This window comes from Rhynchophorus ferrugineus, unplaced genomic scaffold, assembly GCF_030347505.1.
Source record: "Rhynchophorus ferrugineus isolate W39M unplaced genomic scaffold, kcgeb_rfMv2 rfM4, whole genome shotgun sequence".
Classification (NCBI taxonomy): Eukaryota; Metazoa; Arthropoda; class Insecta; order Coleoptera; family Curculionidae; genus Rhynchophorus; species Rhynchophorus ferrugineus.
The window spans coordinates 57217903-57241491 of record NW_027472583.1 but is presented as its reverse complement, the minus strand read 5'-3'; the positions used below and the strand labels follow the sequence as shown (position 1 = coordinate 57241491).

Below are 23589 nucleotides of genomic sequence, written 5' to 3'. Positions count from 1 at the left end.
GAATATCATATCGAACGATTGCCTGTTCTATTCTCCACAAATATTTATAAATTTTCCAGAACTAGTCTTATAAATTTTTGAAATTCGACTTCTGTGACATTTATTGTTCAATTTTCTATATCTAATTTAGACTACGAGTTTATCTGATTGGTTGAGATATATTTATACACCCGATGTCATAAGGTATGATAAAGGATGGCATACGGGATTGCAGATTAAACTAAAGAAACTTCTCCCTCATCCCCAGATAATGAGCTACTAAAATATTACATAAAAGATCGTCATTTTACTGTAAAAGAAGGCAATGAACATATCAAATTACTTAAAATAAACTCAGAAATTCGGCAAGATAGTGTACTGGGTCCAGTAGTATATATTCTGTATAAAGACGATCTAGCCTCCTATTAATATCCAGCCACAGCACCAATTAACCTAAATCAAATTAATACAAGCCAACGATAAAAAATCCAATCATACAAAATTTACTCTCCGTAGAAGAACACCAGTCTAGGTCAATGATTTTCAACTTCAGCAAGCTGAGGACGTTAAATATTTCGGTATGCACATGTATATTCATGTTTCAAATGAAGTGATATTCCTCTAGAACTAATAACGAGTGTAATTCAACGTGTTTGTGTGAAGTACTTTAAAAAAGAATCAGTACATCCCAATGTACCTGCTAGTCAGCTAAATAGGCGAAGTGACTATGAAATACGTAGACTGAAACATCTAACACCATCCAATCTGATTATTGGACATATATAGACTTTACAATAAGCTTTAAAAAGAATAATTAATTAAGTAAAAATGCATTTATTTCTTTTCTGTTCGAAAAAAAACTAGATATGTAGAAAATAAATTTACAGACATTCGAAAACCCTGAGTTAAAATTGACATACCCGTGAGAAAATTACTATCAAAAAAGCTAAACAAATAATAATAAAATAGATTTATTGAATAAAATCCCTAAGATGTGATAACTGGGATAACGTTACAGTAACTATCAGGGAGGAGGTAAAATTAATAACATTAATAGCATTTGGAAAGGAACCTAAAATAATCATGATTCTCTAGTCCGAGAAATACCAAAAACTATAGCGAAATATATAATTACAGCATAAAAATACAAAAACGAAACTCTCTCTGATACCATATATCTAGTCATAAACTATAAACGGCATAAATAATGTTAATGCATAACTTCGACTAATATATCTTAATGATAACGATCAATTTCCATTATCCCTATCTCGATATTTACGAGGACTTCCGATTGAAAATTATGTTATAAATCGGGACCACAATGCTTCTAGGATGGATTATTCGCTGATCTGGATTAAATCCACCCAGCAGCTGAATGCATAAGCAATTAAGAAGATAATCTAGATTAGCTGCAATTAAATCCCTATAAATTCGAACAGTCTGATTATGATTATATTTATGGCACTCCAAACGATTGTTTAGTAAGTTTTACAGCATATTTTAGTATCAGTAATCTGTATAATTAACGGTAATTCTAGATATAAGGTGTAGTTAATTCATGGCGTTTTTATGGAATATAATTTATGTAGAAATTTTGTTTTAATTGTCCAATGGGCACTATAGATTTATGATCATAATATAGCACAGAAAGACTCTAAAAAATGTGATCAGGAAATAAAATCATAAAATTTAAACATTTACCATATTACGTCAAAAGAACCAAGAAACATTATGAAACATTTACGTCACAGAGTGTTTTCTAACCATCATTTCTGCGTCTCCACGTGTGAATATTTTGGGGCATTTGCATGGTTAATTTTTTATTTCACAGTTACAAATTTGGTTTTGTGCTACCAAGAGTAAAAAAACACATACGAAAAAATTTGGCTTTTTATTAATCCAATTTTCTTTACCAAATGAGACTATATTTATATGCTAGTATAAACAAAATAATATAATACTAAAACTATTAATAAAACTGAAGTGAGTGTTCCGGGCTATGAAATGTGGTAAAATATCGAAGAAAATCATGTACCAAATACTAATAGTATTACACTTGGTAAGACTATTTACATGTAAGAATACATCAATGGATTGCCAAAGAAAATTATGCAGAAGCTGACTGCATAAGCAATTAAGAAGATAATCTAGATTAGCTGCAATTAAATCCGTATCAATTCGAGCTGTCTGATTATGATTATATTTATGGCACTTCAAACAATTGTTTAGTAAGTTTTACAGTATATTTTAGTATCAGTAATCTGTATAATCAGTTAACGGTAATTCTAGATATAAGGTGTAGTTAATTCGTAGCGTTTTTTATGGAATATAATTTATGTAGAAATTTTGTTTTAATTGTCCAATGGGCACTATAGATTTATAATCAAAATATAGCACAGTAAGACTCTAAAAAATATGATGAGGCAATAAAATCATAAAATTTAAACATTTACCATGTTAAGTGAAAAGCACCAAAAAACATCATGAAACATTTACGTCACATAATGTTTCCTAACCATCATTTCTGCATCTCCTCGTCTGAACATTTTGGGGCACTTGCATGGTTAATTTTTTATCTCACAGTTACAAAATTGATTTTGTGCTACCAAGAGTTAAAAAAAAACACAAACGAAAAAATTTGGCTTTTTATTAATCCAATTTTCTTTGCCAAATGAGACTATATTTATATGCGAGTGTAAACGAAATAATATAATACTGGAACTATTATTAAAACTGAAGTTAGTGTTCCGGGCCATCAAATGTGGTAAAATATCGAAGAAAATCATGTACAATATACTAATAGTATTACACTTGGTAAGAATATTAACATGTAAGAATACAGGTAATAAGTATAAAAAGAACTTATCAATGAAGTGCCAAAGAAAGTTGTGCAGCAGCTGACTGCATAAGCAATTAAGAAGATAATCTAGATTAGCTGCAATTAAATCCCTATAAATTCGAACTGTCTGATTATGATTATATTTATGGCACTCCAAACGATTGTTTAGTAAGTTTTACAGCATATTTTAGTATCAGTAATCTGTATAATCAATTAACTGTATATCAGTAATTCTAGATATAAGGTGTAGTTAATTCATAGCGTTTTTTTATGGAATATAATATATGTAGAAATGTTGTTTTAATTGCCCAATGGGCACTATAGATTTATAATCATAATATAGCACAGAAAGACTCTAAAAAATGTGATGAGGAAATAAAATCATAAAATTTAAACATTTACCATATTAAGTCAAACGCACCAAGAAACATTATGAAACATTTACGTCACATAATGTTTCCTAACCATTATTTCTGCGTCTCCACGTCTGAACATTTTGGGGCACTTGCCTGCTTAATTTTTTATTTCACAATTACAAAATTGGTTTTGTGCTACCAAGAGTAAAAAAAAACACAAACGAAAAAATTTGGCGATTTATTAATCCAATTTTCTTTATCAAATGAGGCTATATTTATATGCCAGTGTAAACTAAATAATATAATACTAAAACTATTATTAAAACTGAAGTGAGTGTTCCGGGCTATGAAATGTGGTAAAATATCGAAGAAAATCATGTACAATATACTAATAGTATTACACTTGGTAAGACTATTTACATGTAAGAATACAGGTAATAAGTATAAAAAGAACTTATCAATTGAGTGCCAAAGAAAATTGGGTAGAAGCTGACTGCATAAGCAATTAAGAAGTTAATCTAGATTAGCTGCAATTAAATCCCTATAAATTCGAACTGTCTGATTATGATTATATTTATGGCACTCCAAACGATTGTTTAGTAGGTTTTACAGCATATTTTAGTATCAGTAATCTGTATAATCAATTAAGTGTATATCAGTAATTCTACTTAAAAGGTGTAATTAATTCATAGCATTTTTTATGGAATATAATTTATGTAGAAATTTTGATTTAATTGCCCAATGGGCAATATAGATTTATAGTCATAATATAATACAGAAAGGCTCTAAAAAATATGATGAGGAAATAACATCATAAAATTTAAACATTTACCATATTAAGTCAAAAGCACCAAGAAACATTATGAAAAATTTACGTCACATAAAGTTTCCTAACCATCATTTCTGCATTTCCACGTCTGAGCATTTTGGGGCACTTGAGTATTCCGGGCCATGAAATGTGGTAAAATATTGAGGAAAATCATGTACAATATACTACCAGTACTACACTTGGTAAGAATATTAAAATGTAAGAATACAGGTAATAAGTATAATGAGAACTTATCATTGGAGTCCCAAAGAAAGTCTAAGGAATTTTCAACTATATCAGTTGGAAGAGAGTACTATAGAAATCGAGTGTCTCATATTTACTAAGACATGTTAAAATTGTATCAGTGGCAAAACTACAGAAATATATTTTTGATGATAATTTTAAGATACAGATGGAAATATATTTTATAGGGCTACAACATGTTAATTTTATACAGTTTATAATGACTATAATACAAGAAAAGAAAACTTAGAAGAACTTTTTAAATTGAAAGAAAACATGTATTTGACGGTGAATATTTGACAATCTTTAAATTTTAGAAGTTCTGTTAAAAAAGTATCCAGTATTGTACCAAATAATAGTCCTTACAAATTTAGAAGAGCACATGCAACAGCAATAATACTCAAATTCTTTATAAAATCATTATTTAGAAATGCTTTAAAATTCTATTATCTTATGAATTTTTAAGATAAATCTGTGATTGGTTTATTTCGGTTTATTTATATTTATTAATATTTTTATTTATAGATGGTGGTTCAGTAGTGTTGGAAGTCAATTTTCTTCTGACTGGTTGGCATTTAAAACTTTTAGGAATTTCTTCTGACTTCATGCACACTTGTAAAACTAATGCTTAATGAATAAAGTGATAATGTAATTAAACATAATTGTCTATAGTGTTATATGATTGAAACAAGAACAAAATTATTATAAAATCATATAACCACAAAAATATTGTCAACAGTATTATATAACTTTGAATTACGCCAAAAAGACACAAAACACAATTAAAGGTAGTCCAAACTTACATGAAGATGGTCCTTAAAGAATTAAATTAATAATATTCAAGTTATACGGACTTGCAAGATGTAGCCACGTTCCTCAAATGATTTTCTGTCTTGAAGTGAAAATAAACAAAGATATTTGGACATTGTTCCAATGTATTATTACATTTATACTAATAATGCTTGTAACCATACAAACTTTCAGGTGTGGTGAAAATAACTACATCTAAATACATTAATAATTATACCTATTCTAGTTGCTATCTTTCTTTTCCCATATTACCATCTATGAGACGCGCAAGACGATATATACATAATGGGTAAATTCTATTGCTTCACACTATATAATACAAATTGGCAGATCAAATACGAACCTGTAACTTTTAAATCGATGAAAATACTGGTGGTGGGATGGGTCGAAACTTGACACTCGTAAGTTCCGGCATCTGACAACTGAACATGCTTTATAACCAAGCCCCAGTTCTGCAGATGGCGCGCATGTTCCACCAAAAAGCGCTCGTCGGCTATGTAGGTGCTAAGTCCCACCGTCAGTATTGTCGGCGGGGAGTCGTTTTTCCTTATCCACGAAACCTGGAACAATGAGACGGACTGTTAGGATCGAACTCGATTGTACTCGATGCAATAGAGAGAAGGGGACATTTGGACGGACCAATTTTGTAACGCTGTATTAATTCCAATTCAAATTGGATACTTATATTTTTGATACATTTGTTTTCAGCATTTCATTAGAGTAACAAAGAATTTTTAACTATCTGCAGTTGTTAACGAACATACCATGTTATCCTGAAAGAGACAGACTCTAATTTATGTTATATCATGTTGACATAATTTAAGCATATATGATTGCCAGTTTAATATTCTATAAGCTAAAAAACGTGTTCGATATAACTCCGACGATGCATACTCAATTATTCAAGCTAAAATTATGATATTGTATACAGTATTATACTATATAGTATAAAATACCTGCAGATATATTCAAAAATCAATATTCAAAACCTATCTAGAACAGGCTTGACAGCTAACATTTTGCGTGTAATAGATTAGTGCCTAGTAGTTTATTAATAACCCCAAATAATTGTGATTCAGTGCAGCAGTTTTAATTCTTAATAATAGTAACTAAAGTTATTTTGTCGCACATATAGGGAATTACAACAATCACATTTCATTCAGCACTGGAATTAGGTGCTTTAGTTTCCAATGCTACTAATATAACCCAATCATTCTTTTTGGTTACTTATAACTGTTATTTATCATCAACACGATAACATCAAAATTCTATTCTATAAACATTTCATTAACATATTTCAAATTGTAAAATATAACAATTAACCAGTTATCTAGGTCATAAAATAAAGACCAATGATCCAATTCTGTTATGTATGTAAGCAAGTTAAATTAAAAATTGTTAAATATGTTAAAATAAAATTATTTCAAATAATTTAGGAGCAGGAAATTGAATTTAGAAATCAACTGAAATTATTTTAGGTTCGCATAATTTAAGCAAATATGATTGACATTTATTTATTTTGATTATAAAATTCTTCATATTTGACAACATAATTCCGATATATATATATATATATATATATATATATATATATATATATATATATATATATATATATATATATGATATTCAGTTTAAATATTTTGATAAAACCAATTCAATTATCAATGATATTTTGTTGACATAATTTGAGCGTTTATGATTAACACTTCCTTATTTATTTAATTAATACTTCCAGTAATACGTCTGCTGAATAAGAAGATGTTCTTAACAAACTAAATATATATATATATATATATATATATATATATATATATATATATATATATATATATATATCAGTCAGTTTAAGTAATAATTTAGCTGTCAGCTGGTGGTGGCTGGTAGTATTTAAAAGGGATATATGTTTTGAAGAATTCGGTCAGCAATTTATTTGAAACCAAATCATATTCATTGACATTGTTCAAATATTTTATCACTAAATTCAAGTCATTTGGAGAGCTTAAATTGAATTACGAATATGTTCGTTTTTAGCAGGATTTATATTTTTTTGAGATATGGGTGTTTTACATAAAATAGAGGTTATAGAACATTTCCTGGGCTGAAACTTATAAATCAGAATAACCAGAACAAGTGTATTAAATTTTACCAACTTACCGAATAATCTGATATATCGTAATAAAATCTATAATTTAACGTAAAAGAGCATTCAATCTATATAAACATGATCGAATACAACTGTAAATGTTCTCTGCTGTTAAATAATTCCCATCAAAGCAATCGGAAACAAAGAACGCGAGGTTTAAATTACCATCACTAACTTTCCCATTAACGGGATTAACCGCGTATTAAACTTGCAACTGCTCCGGCTGCAGCTCGAATTACCGGCATTGTTCCTGAGGTGTCAAATCACCTCCCGACCCCATTTGAATACCAATAGCTTTGGTGTTAAACAATTTTAATACTAAAATACCATCAGTTGGTTTCGTTTGATGTTTCTAGTGAAATTGTACCTGTTAATGTTTTGAAATTATTGTCTACATCCTTCAATTTTCATATGTTTCAAATATTGTTATCAACCTGAACACCCCATTTATCTAATTCAAGAATCCCTATCTAGGAGAAGCACAGCATACCCAGTAGATCTTATTATTTTATTGTTTTTGAAGGAATGGCCTTTTTCGATGTGGTTCCTTTCTTCATCATTTCTTGTTTTCTATGCTACAAATTCGTAGGTTATCCCTTCAATTTTTAAGGACAAGAATCTTTACCACTCAATTAAGTTGTGCTGGGTGACAGTACACTTAGAAATGTCTTTGAAGGATGTAGATCTCTTGAAGCACTGTTAGAAAACATAAGTTTTAAATAGCGCAAAGATGAAGAGGCTAATGAAACTTCCGAAAATAGCATTAGCCGAAAAAAGAATCCAAATTCTCAAAAGCGCAAAATAAAATCAAGAAATATTCGTTAGTTAAATTTGTGTGTATAGAAAAACTGTTATTCAAAAATGGTATATTGGGCTCCCATAGCATAGTGCTAATAAAAAGAGTCTAAATATTTAACTAGGTTCTGTTGGTCATAATGTTTTTAATTTTTTTATTGCAGATATTTAAAGTAATTCCTGGAGCGTGTTTAGTATTTTCTTCCCAGTCCAAAGACGGCTATCATGCAGAAACCAACCGAGAAGGACATGTTTTTGTTCTGGATTGAAAATCAAGGGTTAAGGAACTTGGAGGAACCATCAGTTAATGGTATGAAAAATAAATGGTGCCATAGGATACTGGTGGAAAAGATCCCAAAAAATGGATCGCCGAACAAGTATGAAATTAAAAATAGCTAGCAAGACATACATTTTGTTGAAAAAGTTTTAAGGATACCAGGTTGGAGATTGAATTATTAAAAATATATGTAGCTATTTGAGAGATGTAGAACATTTATTCATACACTGTTGAGTAATATAGAATTTAAGTGGTGCAAAGATAACCCACGAAGGTGTTTAATAGAACTTCCAGAGATTGCTTCTAAGAGAATACAATTTTTAAAAACATATAACAAAATCATGGAAGAATTATTATATTAATTTATGTATTTAAAGGAGACATAAATATTTCAGAATGCATTGGGTTGCTCATGGCAAGATGAAAAAAATATAGTGTAAAGATAGCAAAAGTTGATGGAAAAAGGTAAACGTTGGAATAACTATCGGTTAGGTTTTGTTGGTCATAACATTTATTAATAATACATTGCAGACATATATTTATTCATCCTAAATGCAACAGGAATGGTTTAATTCCTGGTGCAGAAATCCGGTGTTTTCCTCTAAGTCTATATAATATATATATATATATATATATATATATATATATATATATATATATATATATATATATAAATATATAAAATATATAACATAGTATGGATCCCAACAAGGTTGCAATTAAGGCATGGCTTAAAGTACATAAAATAAGTTTCGAAGAAATCATGTTAAAGAATGAATTATTTCAAATTGGTATTCGGTAAATATATATGAAATATTTAATTGCATTACATCTAATTTACTTTTTTAGAAATAAGCCTGAGAAAACAACATGGCAGATCAGATTACTGAACGTTATGGCAGGGTATTATGTCATGTCTTCCTCTATATCACTGACATCACTCCATAGATATTTAGGTCGAGAAGGATATTCAAACTAGAACTGTCTGGATTTATGAAAAGAGGCATTGTCGAAATAACACCTTCGGATTCTGTGCGCTATATCAGACATATTCAAGAAGAACTTGAATGGTAGAATCTTGAGAAAGTTTTTAATGGGTTGGAAATAAACAGCTTAGTTATTAACTTGATTGGTGTTTCTGAAAGAGATCGTGATTGAATAAAACTTAATGAATGTTGGTTTATGATCCATTGCTGACAATTACCAAGACAGGGTGATGAAAGAGGAAACATTTAAAGGTCAGTATACAATTAATATACTTTAATTGTAGGAAATTGTATTATAGAGTGTGAAGGCTTTATGGGTGTGTGCAATATTGATTTTGTTATTGTTCAGAATATACATGAACATTTGGTTAATAGATACGAGGAGAGAAGTAATGTTTTGCATATATGGCAAATGTATTAAGGAGAATGCAGTGATTAAATGTAGTTTTATCAAGAAAGATGCATACAGGTAGTAACAAGACAAACTAAAAAGAAATACAGTAATATCTTAATGAATTTACAAGGATGCATTGCATCGGAAGAAACAAGAACTAAGCGTAAAACATAAATATGCTCTCTAATGAAAGTAAAATACATTACTCAGATATACAATTGTTAATTAAGTGGATTAGGCCTTGGCGGATACATGAAAAAACGTATCTAACCCTACCTATACTAGTGTGGAAAAAACTTTAATGTATATATAATAAAACAACTCTAAACTATAAATTATTGTGGCTGTATAATTAATTGTAGTTTTAAGTCCTTCAGTAATATATGCATTAGATGTACTATAATGTTAAAATAAATTATAATATCTAACATTTTTATTTGATTATTATATTTAGATTATAATTTTGTTATATGTCAGAGCCAATATGTACTAAAACTCAGAGTTGCTGCGGCAACATTGCGACGTTTCGACAGGTCTCCCATGTCACTGCTGTTTTGTAGTGTAACTGTACTGTAACTGTAAATCAGCAAAAATGAATGTCTAATTCAAATAGTGAGAGTGAGTGCTTGAATGGAAATTTCTGAATGTGGGCTAATGACCCAATACTGACAATTGTCCAGAAAAGGTGAGCAGAAACACCTAGGAGTGAGAATATAATTAATACTGAAATACTGTAGAAAAGCGTACTGAAAAAAAGATATAAGATTTATGCGCAATTATTTTGCAAATGAAATGTTATTTAAGTGTTTAATTCAAAATATGTAGAAGAAATATGTAAGGTTTTATGAAGAAATTTGCAGGGGTAGTAATAGACGAGAAATAAGAAGAAATACAGTGACATAAAAATGACCTGACAGGAAAACGTAAACGTAAAAGGGTAATACATTATCTCTAAAGAAAGTATAATATATTACTTGGACACAGAGATTAATTAAATGAATTAGGTTTCCAGAGGATATCACTACATAAGAAACGCCTACAAGTCTAGCTCATATGTTGTGTGGAAAATGTAAACAAAATAAAACTATATTTTGGCTGTATAATTAGCTGTAGCTTACGTCCTTCGATAATATATGCAAGATGTACTATAATGACAAAATAATTTATATTTGATAGGAGTACTTGTTTAATTATTTGATTTATTTTAGTAAATTGCTATATGGCAAAAGTCAAAATAAATCAATAGTCAAATTTGATGCGGTAACATTGCGACATGCTGACATTATAAAGATGTCTTCTTTTCGGACGAATATTACAAAACCTACAGCATTCTTTGAACAACGTAATAATTAAGGCGACAATTAATGAGATATAATAGGGAAATAATATATTATATATAATTGTTCATCACAAAATTAACAGATTTGCAGCTCATATCCACAGATCAACTTTGTAATGAGATAGCTTTCCAAGCTTATTTTTCTCTATCTGTACCGAGGTTTGTGAAATTTGTGGAGCTAGTAAAATAAGTTTTAATAAAATGAGAACGAATTTTTAATTAAATTACAATATCAATTGAAGAGAAACGTTAACATAAATAAAATAAAAAGCGAACGCGGAAACACTGTAACTACTGGACCGTCATTTGAATATATATATTACAAAATACATTATTAAATTCATTAGGACCTAATTATTACTAATTTATCATATAATATATATCTGTTAACAGGACTCGTTAAACAAAACGGATTTATTAATTTTATTAATTAATTTCTCGTTCCTTTGATCTCGTTTAATAGTTTATATGCAAAAAAGCGAGCTGCGAAACGATCGAGGAGGCTTTTATTTATATTTTGGCATTTTAAATTGTCAATTAACGACAGAAACAGATACGTACCTATATCGGAATATATGCAACAACAAATATCATATTACATATCGCTACTGTTTTTTCCTCTTTTAGATTGATACATTAAAATATGATTTATTTAACAGATGTTTAAAATAGGCAATCGTTTTGTAACAGCACCGAATGCATTTCAATGTTCCATTACCGTGATGCGACGAAGTCACGCAATGTTTTTGAAATGTGTTTTAGAAAATTGACTTTTTTGTCGGAAAAATATTATTTATTGTTAGTAAAATCAAAACTTCAATAAAACATAAAATCACGCTGACAAACTCACTATTACACGCCATGTCCGTTTGCATTTCAATATAACAAAATACCAGGTTTTTAAATAAGTTAATGACGAACCATGTGTTCTTCTATAGTGATTTCAATAACTGATTCTACTTATATTTTGTACATAACAACCGTCAATTTATATCTAACGACATACGGCTAATGAGATTTTACTGATAATAATACTAGTTAAATTATTTGCGGAATTATTTTTATCAATTTCTAAAAACTTCAACAATCCGCCCGTAGGCAATAAGCATTATTTTATGTTTCCGTTATACTATATAATTATACTGACATGTAGAAGATTATTTTAGGAAATCTTAGCCTAGATACTATTCTGACTTATTCTAAAGTCTATCCTAACTTACTCCAAACACTATTCTAACTTATTCTAGGGGTTATTATACCTCACCCTATGTGTCTTTTAGTTTGCATCTGAGCCTACGCACTTCAGTGTTATCGCACACATTTAACGATCTGGCGAGTACAATGGCATGCACGAAGAGTATTTCAGAGTACTCTGCATTAACACTTGGAATTAGTCTATTGACGTAATATTGAGCCACGATCCGCAACACTTTATTCTGGAACCTCTGAAGGATATCTATGTTAGATTTGCTAGTACTACCCCACAGTTCAATACCATAGGTCCAACTGGGCCTAAGTATTGACTTACACAGCAAAACCTTGTTATCTATCAGTACCGTGCTTATCAACCAGTACATTTGGTTTAGTTTAACCCCAAGCTCTTTGCGTTTTGTCACTATATGTTTTTCCATGTTAAACGTCGATCAAAATGCATTCCCGAATATTTAACATTGTGCGCTTGTGGGAGTTTATAATTATTCAATTTTACTGATGGACAAGTTCTTCTACAAAGAGTGAATGTCACATAGGTACATTTTGTCTCATTTACTTTGATACGCCATGTTTTCAACCACAATTTGACTTTGTTTAGATGAAATTGGGGGTTTGTTGTGGCTGATAATGGATCCTCATGCGATAATAAAACCGCTCTATCGTCAGCATATATTGCAACAGTAGTGTTTCGGTAGGTCAGCTGTATACAATAGATATAACAATAAACCATGAACATTGATCTGCGTAACAATTACATATATTGCATGTAGGTCATTGTATTCATCATCCTGTTTCTCAAAAAAATGTCTGTTTCTGAGGAAAGGTTGCGGGGAAACATTTTAATAAATATCGCTTATTAAGATATTTCCTAAGACCCTAATAAATATTTAATGCATTAAATTTAAATTTCGTTCTAAACGCTTTAAACTTTTGGACATGTAGTCTTCATGGTGGATTGATTACTAGTGGCTGACAATATTTTGACCACTATTTCATATTGTGTTAGAACAATCAATTCTAGAATTCACTAAAGTAACAATAATATGGATTTAGAATACCTCATAATTATCACGTTAATATGGTATAGATGTTATTCAATGGCATGTTGAAATCCATTTGCTGAGGTGCTATTGTACAGTATATTGATAAAAAGGTATAGAGAATATTTTGAATTTACTATTGATTTATAAAATTCCTTTTAAACCTAGACATTTTTTAGTTCAGTTACTTTGACTTTTATAACACATTTCGTTCCATAAAGTAAAATTAAAGATTCATAATTCTATTTAATGTAATATTTAAACAAATATACAGAATTGAAAGTTTGCTAGTTCCAGGCTATACATTTAAGAAATAATCATATAAAAGAGGAAGTACAAAAATGTTATACAACTGAATTTTCTTAGGTATTAAACATACCAATGATGAGTATATAAAATAAGATAAAATATAAAATATATAGTAAAAATAACACGGGGTTACCATGAAGTAATAAAGTAATTAAAATTTGTCAAATAGCGTTTGATTGCTCTTTGAAACTGAGTCCTAGAGTGTATAAAGCCTCTATTTTTGAGCTTACGACGAAAAATAGCTGCTTGATGTTTTAACCGAGTTTTTGTTAATTTGGTTGACTAATCTATGTATTTAAACAATAGTTCCGTGTTTATTACGGATGCCAAATTAATGGTCTGGAATAATATTACTCTCTTCTGCGATTATTTTGAGTGTGTAAATAACTCTTAATGTATAGTTTTTCAAAAAGTTTAGAGATCACAGGTAGAGGTAACAGGCTTATAGGACGATAGGATTTTAAGTAATATAAGTCTTCTGATTTTTTCCCAGATTTAAGAATCATAATGATTTCAGCTACTTTTCAAGTGCTTAGAAAGTTATTAGGTCTTAGCAGGGCATTAAATGTGCATGTTAGTAATTTAGCTCTTAAGATTCTTCCAGTAATTAGGTCAAAACCAGGAGCTATTTTAGCATTGATTTCTTTAACAATTGTTTGTTTTACTTCCTTAACAGTAAACTTCATGTGACAGATCCATTTGAAACGGATTATTAAGAAAATCAACTATGATATTTTCTTCTGTTGCGAATATTTCAGACGGGTACGGATTAAATACTGTTTTTAAGTATTCAGAGAAAAATTTCGCTTTATCTTTATCATTCCTAGGCCAGGTATTGTATACAACATCATTAAATTAATTGGCGATTTTGGTTCAAGATTATATCTATGTAGACTATGTTTTTTGTGTAAGATTCAGACACTATATTAATTAATTCTCTAAAGAATTGCAACTGTTCTAAAGGCTAATTGTGGTTCAATACCTTATTAATAAACAAATATTGCGTATATGTCAGATGTTAATATAATTTGATCCATACTCTTGTATTGTTGATAAAGATATTGATAAAATATATTATTACACATTTTTTGGATACATTCTCTATACACAAACGTCCGACATAAAGTTAGAATTTAGAGCCAGCATATTTTTTCCCTCGGAAAGAAACGCGATACCGTGAAATAAGTGGTATTCATATCCCGTGAAGCATCTTTTTCGATTATATATGAATAAAGACGATTTCTCTCGGCGGAAAAGTCAAAATAAAAAAGAAACAAAGCCCAACACTGACAGACTATTTATATGATAATGCCAATATCGTAGAAAAGGCGAAACAAAGGAAGGACCAGGCAATGAGAAAGCACGCGAATGGATAAAGGACAAGTGCGAGCAATCGGTTCCCTTTCTAGATGTTCCAAAAATTCATGGAAACTTTTCTATTTTGGAGTGGACCATCTTATTTGCAAAAAATTAAAGTGAAATGTTATGTTATGTTGGCGGGCCGATTTTATTTTATTTTATGTATAGTGGGATCTAAACAAAAGAAACCGTCAAAATAGCGAAAAAAAGCGAATTGGATAAATGTCAGCTAAAATACATTTTATTCTGGTATCGTATTTTTGTTGTTTTTATGTCGATATTCTCTTAGTTTTTGCCACTTTTACTTCATAACGTTCGGACAAATACTTAGATTTGACAATTTTTTTTATCATCTATAATATAAGAAGCTATATAAGCTGATATAATGGGTTGAAGAAAATGTATCTAAGCGCTTTTTTCGTATATATATATATATATATATATATATATATATATATATATATATATATATAATATAATTGGAATTGTGTAAGGTTGTATTATATGAGTGGAAAAGGCATGAAGCACTGTAAACGATGAGGGAATAAAAAAATAACAAAACACCAACCATTAATTTTTTTAATTTATTAAAATTTACTTTAAGTAATAATTATTTATACCATTAATTAATTACATAATATTAATCTCTTAATGCTACAGCGTGAACAATATGTTTTGTTAACCTATCTTTAACTAATTAAAACAAACTTGATGGTTTACCCACTCGAGAGCATGCAACGTATAATTGTCCGTGTGAAAAACATGGTGTGCTCAAATCTTAGCCAGAAACAGATATTTTTTGGAAAATTTACAGCTTCAGTGGCATCGCAAACTGTATCAATAGATGTATATGATCCCAAAGGGATAGTGTATTACAAAATTTTAAAATAGCATGAGCATGTAGCTGCAAAATGTACACTAACGGCAGTTGAACAAATTGAAAGGCGTATATACGAGACCCACCATACTTGCCATGCATAGCCCTTATAGACAATCATATAACCATTTTTTCTAACACACTGTTTCAAAAAACTAAGGAAAAAAATCGTTCAAAATCATCGAGTCAACATTGTTCTCTCAAAAAGATATAGTCATGCTGCCAGAGAGATGGAAGAAACGTTATACAAAATATTTTCCAATTTTTCTCAATAAATTCAAGAATTCAGTGAAAGAATACTTACAAGGATTTAATATTATATATTTATTTATCTGCGCCCTATAAAATATTAAACGCATTTTAATATAATAGTTTGTTTTTAATGCATTTATTTTAACTGAATGGCTAAAATTAAGAAGCAGAACAAATAACATTAATTAATATTATAACCTTTATTAATGGTGATTGTAGTATAATCTCTCTATAAATCATTAAGTAGATGCGCCTACAGTTAGTCGCGTTACTAACTTCAAAATATTCTTTGAGCTCAAAGTTGTTTTGGAGAAAAATGCATACGCGGAAAGACGTATCACGGTCGGTATTTATTGCCAGATAGCACGTATCCAGAAAATATCAGATGCTGCCTCTACGTCGCGAATAACGAATACGTGCGATATTGCCGGAAATATAAAAAGCGCAAGTTTCATTACAAAGGCTGCCGCTTCCCTTTATGCATTTCCCTTTGACTTGACACAGGTGTACTAGCTACAGAATCAACCTATTACTCTTACGTTACACTCGACGTGTCGATCCGAAGCCAGCTTTCAAAAGGTAAGCTAACAGAGGTGCTTTTAAATCATGCAAATCTAAAACACAATTATACCAAGTACAAAACGAGATATTTTCAGAAGTAATATTGTGTATGTGATACCTAGAAAATTTGAATAAGCACAATTAACAGTATTTATTTATATGTGTTTAGCATAACTTCTTGTCTGATTAAGTTCGCTATCATCACTATTATATCAGTATGTGTTAGATGTATTTACAGAAATATTTGGTTCGTATATTGCGGATTTTCAGTCAGTTATCAGACAGGGTGGAAAAATCCGAAAACTATCCAAAACAAGCTAAAGAAAAACAAAAATGAGTAATTGGCTCTTAAGAATTATAACATGGAAAGCAAATGGACCAGATCAAAAAGTCCGGGAACTAGAATTATTCATTAAAACAAGTAACATAGATATAGCTCTCGTAGCGGAAACATGTTTTTCTAAAAAAAATACATTAATAATCGGAGTTATGATGCTTACTGGATAATACACCCCAGCGATCGGGTTCGAGGCGGAACAGCTTTAATAATTAAACAAAATATACAACATTTCGAACAAGAATATATTAAAAATGAAGAAACATAAGCTACGATAGTTAGTATCGAATTAAATGGTGCTGAAATAAATATTGGCACTATATACTATCCAACAAGACATAAAATGATACAACAACAATATAAAGATACTATTGGTGGAGACTTTAATGTTAAACATTCAGCTTGGCGTTCGCGAATAATAACACCTGGAAAAGGAAATAATTAACTCAAAGCCATTAACCTTACCATTATCTTTCATTTACTTTATCATTCAGGGCGCGAACCCACTTACAAGCCATGAAATTTCTAACGTCAATCCTAAAAAGGCACCTGGAATAGATGACATTTTACTTGAACTATTGAAAGAATTGCCACAAAAAGCAATCATCAAGTTGACACATATATTTGATGCCTGTGTAAGACTGAAGCATGTTCCGGAATGTTTTAAGGTGACACAAATAATTATGCTCAAAAAACCTGCCAAACCTGCGGAACAAGTCGAATCTTACAGGTCTATTTCGCTGCTACCTGAATATCAAAAGTATTTGAGAAACTAATATTTAAACGTGTTAAAAATTTGGTAATAATACCAGATTTCCAATGTGGTTTTCGAAATCACCACTCAACGATCGAGCAAGTGCACAGAGTAACTGCGACTATTGAAAAAGCATTTGGGGAAAAGAAATACTGCCTTGCAATATTCCTGGATGTCTCGCAAGTTTTTGATCGGGTTAGGTATTTGGGATTAATCTATAAGTTGAGTAAAATGTTACCGCGTAACTATTGTCAATTGCTGGAGTCATATCTCTGCACAGGGCAGCAGAAAAAGTACAAGTGGCAGTCAACAAAACCTATAAATGGACGAGAATTTGGAAAATTCAACAAAATAGCTCCAAATCTGTCTCCATCCATCTTGACAGTAAATTGAATTGGAAATATCATGTTAGACAAAAAGCAAAACACATTAGAACCAAAATAAAAAAACTATACTGGTTAGTCGGAAGATACTCTCAACTTGATCTGAAATCAAAGAGACTGATTTCTCAGACAATAATAAAGCCAATTTGTAAAAACATCGCTCGCATCCAACGCTGTAAAAACAAAATTCTTTGATTAATGACCAATGCCTATCGCTGCATAATGAACAAAGATCTGCACGATGACCTGGAAATCAAATGGATTTGCGAAGTTATATAAGATTTCGCCTTAAAACACGAAATAAGATTACTAAATCATACTAATGTGGAAGCAATAAAACTACTGGACAACGCGCAGGGTATTAGAAGATTGAAGCGAAACAAACCATACGAACTTAACTCTTAAACCTACAGACAATCACTCATAAATACTAAGCTACCAAGCCCATATATTGAAATACCATTAGATAATTAGTTTAGCATTAATATAATTTTTTAAAACATTTAGCCCTTCTAACCTCTACACACTATTGAAGCGTTATCGCAATGAAGGGAAATCTATCAGTCTCCGGCAATTACTAATTTATAAATATAACTAAAATTTCTTGATTAAAATAATACTTCCCATATATTTTGAGGCTGCAAAAATTAATTGAAAGATCTTTGAACTTATCTTAATTATTTAGTAGCTCAGTTCGTCATACTTCATAAATTATGTGAACAGAGTTGATTCTAAACTTTATAAAAAATGCCATATATCAAAACACAAATTGTAAACAACAAACATATTCCGAAACAATATCCGCGAAAGCATTGCCTTTGCCATTTTCTCTTCCTTTTTTAGAAAACGCGTGTGGCCAAACTACTTCACGCAAACTTCATGTCAAATGCAATGTTTCCGTTGACAGTTATTAAGTTACATTAACTCAACACGCAGCCTGTAATTCGATTTATATTAATGAAAAAGTTATTAAGCCAGTCAACTGAAGCTGCACCAGCTTCGAATGGCTCCCAGTATGGTGTAATTTATTGCTTTAGGTAGAGGTTAAATTACCATAACATGAACCCATAGATTTTTAGTTCACCCAAACAGGATCGTGTAACACAGTCATGCAGAGCAATAGTCTATACACTGATTTCATTATTTTGGTTGCTGTTGTTCTATTTAGCTTTTTCATAACGGTTACAGTTCTTGTACATATTACTACCTTACCAACAGCCAAATTCATCACTCCAGTGGTTACTTTTATTTCATAAATTTCCATTATTCCCATTCTGAAAGAGATTTGCGATTTATCTTTCATTTATATACCATACAGTCGATAACAATCCACTATTATTTACACTATCGCCTGAACTCTCATATCTATTCTACTCTCATTATACTACCACAGTCAATCAGAAAAATTAACATTGTCTTGGCTAGTTCTATATATTTAAATCTGTATCGTTTAATGTTGATATAAACATAATTGTTAATATTACGCAATCTATAAAATTACTGTAGATTCTAAAACTTATAAGTTATCAGCTAATTTGATAACATCTTCTATTAAAAAAATTCTGCGACCAATGAAGCACATTAAAAGGAAAAAGACTGCATTTGAAATATTACAAATTAATTGGTTAGCTGAAATAAATTCTAGATTGCTCACATATAATAAGAAAATTTCATCCATATAGATTAACGCAATTCCAGCTTCTGCTTACAATGTATTGAGACATTCACAAGCAGCGTTTTTAAATTTATAATAATAACATTAATCAATCAATTTTCAATATTAAGAATTTCTAATAATTGATCTGTTCAAAACAGAACAGCTAATTGCTCTAATAGAGGAAATTGTAAAAGTTATTAAAAATTTTCTGTAAATTTTAGTATTAAATCTTAGTAAACTTCTAATAAATTTCAGGTTTCATTAATAATGGACTCTGTAACGAAGCACCAACGAAGAAATGAATGTTGCAAAGTATATTTACAATTATAAAATAGCTTCTTAGAATTTTCATTCCTCATTAGTTGATGAGTTGTTAGTTCCCATGTGGAAAACAAGTAGAAAGTGGTTCCTACAAGTGCGAGAGTCTCGAGTGTTATGTAAAATAACACCATGAAATACTTATATTTACTGACAAGAAGAAATATAGCAATATAATATGACAGAAACGAATTTAAAGGTCAAGGTCAAATTTTATTTAAATATTTAGGTTATAAAAGAAATTTTATTAGAAATTATTCTTTTATCAAATAAGTCTGGTATATTTATTGTTTTCCAATACTTAACAGTTCAATTGAAAAGTCCCCGGCCTACCATAGTAAAACACATTTGTTGGCAAAATTAGTTTTTTTATTCAACATAATTTTACTGATTTTACTCTCCAACATTTCGATACCATTTTTGTAGTACGATTTGTCCTTTGCTTCAAAATAGGCCTCAGTTTTGGCGATTACCTCTTCACTCGATGAAAGTTTCTTCCCAGCGAGCATTCTTTTGAGATCTGAGAGCATGAAATAGTGGCTGGGGGCCAGATCTGTAGAATAAGGTGGATGAGGAAGCAATTCGAAGCTCAATTCATGGATTTCTGTCGTCGTTTTCACTGATTTGTGACAAGGTGCATTGTCTTTGTGAACAACAGCACTTTATTTTTCTTCAAATGCGGCGGTTTTCGGCGATTTCGTCCTTCAAACGGTCCAATAACGCGACGTAATAGTCCCTGTTGATGGTCATTCCTTTTTCAAGATAGTCAATGAAAATTATTCCATGCGCATCCCAAAATACAGCCATATCCTTGCCAGCCGACTATTGCGTTTTCCCAAGATTTGGAGCGGGTTCATCGTGTGCAGTCCACTCGGATGACTGTGGATTGGACTTCGGACTGAAATTATGGAGCCATGTTTCATTCATAAACTCGGGTTTATTACGCTTGATTATTTTCAAACACTGCTCCGAATTATCAACTCGTCATTGTGTTTGGTCAAAAGTGAGCTCGCGCGGCACCCATTTTACACAGAGCTTTCTCATACCTAAATATTCGTGAACTATATGACGTACACATTCAGTTGATATCTTTAGAGTGTCTACTATTTCAGTCAACTTCAATTTACGGTCATTCAAAATAATTTTGTTGATTTTTTTAAATGTTTTCGTCGGTAACAACCTATATTGTGCGTCCACTACGTTCACCGTATTCGGTGCTCATTTCACCACGTCTAAACTTAGGGCAGTATCCGAAAATGAAAATAGCAATATTCATAAAGCAATATTTTATCAACACGCGAAATTCCGTTTTATCCACTTTCTCACAATAATTAAAGTTGCTTCACAAAAAATGCTAGTAACGCAATAAAATATGTAACAATAACACTGATTTTATTTTTGGGACTACAAACAACTGTTTTGAAGAATAGAACTTAAATAAATTTACATATAAAGGTCCCCTTTACTTTATCACATGTCTTACTATCTATATTCGTATATAATACGAAAATATCAAATTATGTATCGTTTATTACTTTTATGTAAAACATCCCTTACACTCCCATTTGCATATATATTATGAAATGCATTTGGAGAAAAGCACGCGTATTACAATTTAATGAATAAATAATCCGGACAAACACGAAATAAAATATCCCATATTTACTTTCGTAATATTTGTAAAATACATCGAAAATATATCAACTACAACCCCAACTATTTGCGCGCCATATTAAATTTAAAAATAAACAAATTTGCATTTCGAATGTTTCATCTGAAATAATGTTCAAATGGAAACACGCGAGGATGGACGTATTGTATTATATTTCGAGAGATCCAAGCGGCGTTTGTAGTATTGAAAATTATTTCATAAACGTCCATTCAAATTAATTTCAAAAACGATACAATTATGATGAATCCATGTGAGATAGACGGAAATATACATTGACGAATTCGAATGCATTTTTTATACAATCATATTTTTTTAACATTTCAATATTAAAATATTAAAAAGAAAATAAGATTATGAGAATAATTCCAGGGAGAATTAGTCCGAGATGTTGATGTTACAAGTAAGATAAGCCCAAACTTTAAAATTAAGTTTAACAAAACACAACAAAAGTCCCGCTACCATCTTGATTGCCTATAACTTTGCTCAAAGAAAAAATAAGTAAGTTTGGTTTTCATAAAAAATTCTTTCGGGTCCTTTTAAGGCATTTTTCATGACATCCTGCAAAATCTGAGGCTGAATTTCTTCAATTTCATGACGAATATTCTCTTTAAGATGTTGAATCGTTTGGGGCTTATTCACATAAGTTTTGATTTTAAAAAACCCCATAAGGAAAATCTGGTGCTGTTAAATCCGGAGATCTGACTGGCCATGCTAAATCGCCACTTTATTCTTTAGTCTTTGTGGAAAAACGTCATTCAATAATTTAATTGAACGGGCTGGCTGTGTACGCTGTGACCCCGTCTTGCTGAAAGTACATGTCCTCTAATCCTTGCTCTTCCATTTCAGGCACAAGAAAATTTCGAATCATGTCTTGGTACCGTACAGCAGTAACAGAAGTTGCAACACCTTGGTCATTTTCAGGAAAACTCAGGCCCAATGATGTTTCCAGTATACCACACCATACAGTTTTTTATAGTGGATGCAATAATATATCATGAATTAATTGAAGATTCTTTGTTCCCAAAAACCAACAGTTCTGTTTATTGTCGTGGTCACTGAGAAGGAAATTGGCTTCATTGCTCATTATCAATTTAGACGAAAAATCTTCAATTTCCCCAGGTAGCCTTAGAATTGCATTGCTGTACTCAACTCGTTGATGAGGATCTCTCGGTAACAATTTTTGGACTAATTGAATTTTGTAAGGGAATATTTTCAAATCAGTTTTCAAAATTCACCATAAACTGCTTGCAGAAACGTATAACTGGAAACCACGTCTCAGAATTGATGTTTCTGGAGATTCTTCAGCACTATCGCGCATCAAAGACAAATTTTCAGCGTTACAAGACGTCCGTTGTCTTCCAGAAAGAGACCTGTCTGCTGTCGTACCGTACTATCGAAAATTCGCATGTAAACGATAAATTGTGGTTTTATGAAGCACTGGACTAATATAATATGTTTGACGCAATTTTCACTGAGTGGTAATAACAGAGCGATTATTTTCAATAAATGTTGTCACTATTTATGCTCATTCTTGTGGCGTATATTTATCCATAACAAAGTTTGGACCTCTAAACATAATGGTTAAAGCGGGATTGAGCTAAAGGTCCCACAAATAAAATGGTAGCGGGACTTTTGCCCCATCTGTTAATATGGTTTTGTACAAGGGATCGACAAGTTAATATGAACACTGTGTAACATAATACATTTTCCTACATTTTGGCAACATTTATTTTAAAGTAAAGCTTTGTACAGTCTATCCAAAATAGCAGTGAAATCTCGTCATCAAAACGTTTTAGTACCAGACAATACTTTCCTTCTCATTTTATTCAAGTTAAAAATAGATACAATGCTGTCTGATATTTTTGAACATATAACCGAATCAG

At 30.7% G+C, this 23589-nt stretch overlaps 1 protein-coding gene across 1 annotated transcript in view; it reads right to left on the bottom strand.

The window, feature by feature from the left end:
* LOC143195399 (lachesin) overlaps positions 1–23589 on the bottom strand; it is a 161095-nt gene that overhangs the window by 53513 nt on the left and 83993 nt on the right. Inside the window, exon 3 of the mRNA XM_076402478.1 lies at positions 5382–5598. Coding sequence (XP_076258593.1) covers positions 5382–5598 — 217 coding nt within the window. The remainder of the gene's footprint in view (positions 1–5381; positions 5599–23589) is intronic.